General features: G+C 38.5%; 1 protein-coding gene across 1 annotated transcript; it reads right to left on the minus strand.

Annotated features, from left to right (window-relative positions):
* Positions 1-293: 293 nt before the first annotated feature.
* Positions 294-5,446, minus strand: CBG24515 (the record flags this gene model as incomplete). Its single annotated transcript, XM_045241111.1, has 8 exons — positions 294-419; positions 463-588; positions 1,183-1,299; positions 1,640-1,753; positions 2,051-2,121; positions 2,314-2,466; positions 3,555-3,831; positions 5,318-5,446. 8 exons carry the CDS (start codon positions 5,444-5,446, stop codon positions 294-296), a joined length of 1,113 nt encoding a protein of 370 aa, XP_045100915.1.
* Positions 5,447-6,633: the final 1,187 nt, after the last annotated feature.

Genomic DNA, 6,633 nt, shown 5'->3' on the forward strand with positions numbered 1-6,633 from the left:
CTTATCTAGGCCCAAATTGATGCTATTTAGTCCTGGAATAGGCCTAAAATAGGCTTTTTCGGGCCGAAAAATTGTAAATGTTCATTGGGCTGTCTATGCTATTTCAGGCTTTTCTAGGCCTAAAATAGGCGGCCCGATTCAGGCCTATTTTAGGCCGAAATTTTTTTGCTTCAGATTTTTAGGATTATTTTTGTGCAGCAATTTTTTTCGATTTTTGAAGATCCATCTTAGGCCATTTCAGGCAATTTTAGGCCATTTCAGGCCTAAATGAGGCCCGATTTCAGGCTTCACGCTTACATTTCTCCGTCCTTCTCGAATTCCTCGACATACAAAATTCGAATCGATCGACAAATCGTGATAAAAATCGATCCTAGTGTTTTGAGTTGTGATTTTTTGAATTCCGCAACACTCATGCTGACCTGGAAATTTTTGAAAATTTGAAAAATCCCAAAAACCACCTACCGTATCACTTTCCGCGTCATATTTGGGCAGCCGGTGACGTGGACATGGTACCAAATGGAAAAGTTGCGGAATTGAGTACAAGAAATTGATGGTCTGCAAAAATAGGGGGCGTGGGTTAGACGAGAAGGGGGAAAAAAAGGGGCGGAGCTTAACTTCTAAATATACTTTAAAAATACACAAACTAAAAACCTTGCGAAAAATCTGTAATTTCCCTTTTTTCTAGTTCTTTAAAGTGGGCGTGGCTTAAAGGGAAAAAAAAGGGGCGGAGTCAGATTGCCAAAATTGAAAGTCTACAGTATACAGTAACCTGGTTGAAATGAAAAAGTTTGCAATTTTTACAGGATTTTTGATGAAGTTGGAAAGTGGGCGGAGCCTAATCTATAAAAGTGGGCGTGGCTTATAAAAGAAGCGGAGCCTAATTTTTTGAATCTTTGAAAATTTTGAAAATAGGCCAAATTCTTAATTTTGAACCGATTTTCTTCAAATTTTCTAGCCTAGCAGTTAAAAAGCGGGCGGAGCCTATTTAAAAAGGGGCGGAGCCTACTCTACAAAGAGGGCGTGACGGGGCGGAGCCTAGTTTTAATATATCTTTAAAAATCTCAAAAATACGCCTAAAATCATCCATTTTCAATCGATTTTCTCCAAACTTCCTAGACCCTAAAAGTGGGCGGAGCCTATTGAAAAAGGGGCGGAGCTTGACAAAAGTGGGCGTGGCCTTACCTGTGGTATGAAAAAGAGCATGAGCGTCTTGCTGAAGTGTCCTAAAATCGAGACGACTGCGAGTGTCATGCCGGACCAATAGCAGAACGTGTCGCCGACGAACACACGCGAGGGATACTGTAGGAAATTTGTAGTCTTTGTAGTCAACATTTTGTAGTTTGTAGTTTTTGTAGTCAACCAATTTTTTTGTTTGGAAAAACAATTTTAAAAATCGGTCAATTTTGAGCAAAAAAGAGCCAAAATGGTTTTTCCAATTCGAAAATTCAAATTTCGCGCCAAGCCACACTTGTATTTTGTAGTTTGTAGTCTTTGTAGTCTAAATTCTAAATCGCTCTAAATCACTCAATTTTCATCGAATTTTCGCGATTTTTTTTGTGTTCATATTCAAATTTCGCGCCATTTTTTTTTCCAAAAGTTTGTAGTTTTTGTAGTCTTTGTAGTTTGTGGATTACTGTACCTTATTGAAATAGAAGAGCACCGCCGTGCAGGCGGTGAATGGGAGCAGAAAATAGAGGGAAATGATGTGATGCCAGAATCCAGCCGCATTTTCATCAGCTCCAAATCGATAGACCTGAAATTCAGGCTTTTTGGGGCCGGTTTTAGGCTTTTCAGACCGTTTTAGGCCCAAACTAGGCCTAGAAGGCCCAAATTAGACTAGGAAATGTAAACTTTCAGGCAGGCCAGGGGCCTAAACTCGACAGCCTTTTCTAGACATCTTTAGGCTTTTTAGGCCGTTTTAGGCCCTTTCCAGGCCGAATTCAGACTTAAATTAGGCAGTTTTCAGGCCTTTTACAGGCCTTTTTCAGACCAAAATTAAGGCTTTTCAGGCCGATTTAGACCCATTTCAGGCCAATTTTTTTTCACTAACCTGAACCAAATTGAACAAGCTAACTGATGCAGATATCACCAATGATTGTCCGCTTTCCAGTCCGTTGATTCCTGGAAATTTTGAATTTCTTTTTTTTTTTTGAAAATTTGGCTTGGCGGGAAACTTGAAAATTCAAAATTTTCAAAAAAAAATTGTTTTTTCGGGGTTTATTTGGCTTTGGGATTGCTCATTTTTGCTCAAATTTTTTGGGGATTTTTTGGGGACTACAAAGACTACAAAGACTACAAACTACAGTAACCTACCTGCAAGAATATTGATGGCATTCGTGCAGAAGACAATGACCATTCCCATGAAAATATAATAGATAAATGAGATATTGATTGTGATGGGGAGCACGACGAACGGTTGGACCAGGTGACGGACGATGGTGGGCACGATTACTGTAGTTGAGTTGCCTGGAAAAATTTGAATTTTTTCGGTTACTGTAGCTTCAAAAAAAAACATCCAAAAAAATTTGGAAAAAAATTCGATGAAAATCGACCGATTTTGAGTTATTTTGAATTTTGACTACAAAGACTACAAAGACTACAAAGACTACAAATTTTTGGGATTACTGTAGTTTTGCTTTTTATAGGCTCCGCCCACTTTTAGCACGCTGAAAATAGGTTCAAAATGAATGATTTTAAGCCTATTTTGAAAGGTCAGGCTTAAGCTCCGCCCCCATTTACGCCACGCCCACTTTTCCCCTATAAGCCACGCCCATTTTCAAAAATTAGGCTCCGCCCACTTTCAGTGCCTAGAAAAGTCGAGAAATATTTGTTCAAAATTATGCGGATTTTCGAACATTAAAAAATAGGCTCCGCCCATTTTCAGAAATTAGGCTCCGCCCCTTTTTTCCAAACTTTAAGCTCCGCCCACTTTTTAGCGTACATAAAACTCGACAAAAATTGGGTCGAAATCAAGGGATTTCAAGCCGATATCAGAAGGTATTAAGCTCCGCCCCTTTTAAGCCACGCCCTTTTTTTTTATAGATTAGACCCCGCCCACTTTTTAGCTCCTAGAAAATTCGCAGATTTTCCGTTAAACTATTTTTGAAGATTTTACGCCACGCCCCCTTTTAGGCTCCGCCCCCTTTAAAAGCTTGAAAATTCGCAGAGAAAATTTTTTGGAGGCCTCGGAAAATCGAAAAATTCGAAGCTCCGCCCCCTTTTCTCCTGTAAGCCACGCCCACTTTTCTTCTTGGGACCTGGCTCCGCCCCTTTTAGTTTTTTTCTTCAAATTCTAGAAAACTGACTCAAAATGAGCGATGATTTCTGGTCTATTTTTGAAGGTGGTTTTAAGCTCCGCCCCCTCTCCTTCTAGGCTCCGCCCACTTTGAAAAATCTCGTTTTAGGCCGTTTCTAGGCCAATTTAAGCCTAATTTAGGCCATTTTTCATCGATTTTGGACCATAATAGGCCGATTTAAGCCATTTTCATCCATTTTTCATGATTTTCAGTTCATTTTCAGCCATTTTCAAAGCTCATGTTCAACCAATTTCCTACCAGAAACATAATAAACCATAAGAAGCGGCAACGAGCTCAACGTCGGGAACAGCAGCTTGTGTCGCCATCGCAAATCCAACATATCGTCGGCGAATCCTAATAGAATGGCAGTGGAGATGGAAATGAGGCCCGAGAGAATCGCCAGAAGCTTGGCGTATGGGAAAGTGTCCATTCCGATCCATTCGATGAACGGGAAGGGGATGAAGACGAACATCACGATGAGATACACGGCGGCACAGATTACACCCATTGGTTCGGGTACGGGAGCGTTGGAGACCTGAAAAATGCGGGAAATTTGACTTAAAAGCACATTTTCAGACTTTGAAACTCGAAAATTCCGCTTCAAAACTATCAAAATCGAGTTTCCCATCGTTTTTTACCCCTAGAAGCGAATTTTTAGCTCGCTAGCTCAAATTGTCGTAAGATCTAGCGCATTGTCCGCAAACACCAGTCAATGCATCGAATTTTACGATAATTTGAGATATTGAGCTGAAAACTGGTGTCGGGGGGTAGAAAATGATGGGAAGCTCGATTTTGAAATTTTCAGACTGAGATTCTGGGTTTGAAACTTTGAAAATCTGGATTTTGAGGTTTTGGCAACTAAATCTTCAGTTTCAAAACTTGAAACTATCAAAATCGAGTTCTCCATCGCTTTTTACCCCGGGTAATCACTTTTCAGCTCGCTAGCTCAAACTGTCGTAAAATGTGGTGTCTGGTCTGCAAACGCCACGACAATGCACCATATTTCACGACATTTTGAGCTAGACGGCTGAAATTTGGTTTCCGGAGTTAAAAAGCGATGGGAAACTCGATTTTGATAGTTTCAAATCTTAAAACTCATGTTTTAATTGCCAAAATCAAGATTTTTAAAATTTTCCGACTTTCAAACTTAGAATTCCCGTCTGAAAGTGTCAAAATCGAGTTTCCCATCACTTTTTACACTTGGGAACCAATTTTCAGCGCGTTATCTCGAAGTGTCGTAAAATTCGATGTTTCTTCCGGTGTTTGCGGACCAGACACCGAATTTGACGACAATTCAAGCTAGCGAGCTGAAAATTGATTTCTGGGCGTAAAAAGTGATGGAAAACTCGATTTTGATAGTTTCGGATCACAAAACTCATGTTTTAATTGCCAAAATCAAGATTTTCCGAATTTTCCGACTTTCAAACCTAGAATTTCCGCCTGAAAGTGTAAAAATCGAGTTTCCTATCACTTTTTACCTCTAGAAACCAATTTTCAGCCCTCTAGCTCAAACTGTCGTGAAATCGGGTGTCTGGTCTGCAAACACCCTGACCAAACACCGAATTTTACGACAATTCAAGCAAGCACGCTGAAAATTGGTTTCCGGGGGTGAAAAGGCACGGGGAGCTCGATTATGATAGTTTCAAACCTCAGAATTGAGTTTTTAGACTCTAAATCTTAAATTTCAGACTTTCAAACTCGAAATTTCGGCTTAAAACTACACGAAAATCGAGTTTGTCATCACTTTTTATCCCTAGGAACCAATTTTCTGCTCTCTAGCTGAAATTGTCGTAAGATTCGATGCTTCGTTTGGTGTTTGCGGACCAGACACCGAATCTTACGACATTTCGAGCTAGAGAGCTGAAAATTAGTTTTCAGGGGTAGAAAATCATGGGAAACTCGATTTTGAGAGTTTTAAGCCGAAATTTTGACTTTCAGGAGGTGAAATTAACCATTTTTCTCGAAATTTTGACTTTCAGGGGTCCAAAATTGGCCATTTAGGCCAAAAAACAACGACTCACCTTACACTGATCGTTTCCATACATTTTTCGCGCGATAAAAATCGGAATATAATCCAAAATGAGCCTATAACATATGACGGCACCGACCGCGCTCAACCCAGCATTGATGAATAGTGATAGAAGGGACATCTGCAAACAAATATATCGATTTTTCAGAAAATTAGAAAAATTTTGGCTGAAAATGAGCTGGGAATTCGAATTTCACACATTTTTTTGTGCCTAGAATCGAGCTTTTTGACGAAAATTCAAATTTCTGTGCATTTGCTCGTCGAATATGATGTTTTGAGGCAGGACAACGAATTTGAAGACAAATTGCACAGAAATTCATATTTTTGGGTGAAAAAAATCGCGAGAAATTCAAATTTTCAGCCATTCTGTGCATTTTGTCGTCGAATTCAGTGTTTCAGCGGTAAAACGTCGAATTTGACGCCAAAATGCACAGAAATTCAAATTTTTGGGTTTAAAAAGCAGGAAATTTCGAATTTCAGCCATTTTTAGTTCAAAAATCAAATTTCTGTGCATTCTGTCGCCAATTTTGGTGTTTCAGTCATAAAACATCGAATTTGACGACAAAATGCACAAAAATTCAAATTTTTGAGTTAAAAAAGGCGGGAAATTCAAAGTTTGTGACAAAAATTGAGGTTTAAAGCGAAATTTTGATTTTCTGTGCATTCTGTCGTCAAATATGGTGTTTCAGTCATAAAACATCGAATTTGACGACAAAATGCACAAAAATTCAAATTTTCGGTTAAAAAAAAGCGGGAAATTCAAATTTTCAGATATAAAAATATAGAAAATCGGCTGAAAGTCACCGGAAAAAATTTAAAAAATCGAAAAAAAAGGAATTTTCAGAAAAAGAGAATTTATTAGAAAAAAAAACGAAAAATCAAAATTTTGGGGATCAAAAAGTCTATAAAACATCAACAAACAAGAGTAAAAAATCCTAAAAAATTCAAATTTCGGGGAAAAAAACAAAAGATCATGAGAAAAAATAGTGAAGACACTGGAGACTACAAAAACTACAGAAAAATTCGAATTTCTGTGGGTTGTGTGATCCANAAACTGTCGAGGAGAACGGATTATTCATTGAGTGAGTGTTTTCGAAACTTTATATATTATATCAAAAATTCATTAAAATATTGATTTTTCAAATAAAGAAACCGAAAGAAAATGGGCTACGGGGATGTTTCAGAACCCGACCATTTCGAACCACGACGTTTCAGAACTTTTCTGCATTTTTGTATAGCGGTGGTTTTTCGCTCACCAAATGAGTTTCATTGCTCATTTCAATTTTTTGGGATTTTCACTGAAAATTT

Source organism: Caenorhabditis briggsae, assembly GCF_000004555.2.
Source record: "Caenorhabditis briggsae AF16 supercontig from assembly CB4, cb25.NA_176, whole genome shotgun sequence".
Taxonomy (NCBI): Eukaryota; Metazoa; Nematoda; class Chromadorea; order Rhabditida; family Rhabditidae; genus Caenorhabditis; species Caenorhabditis briggsae.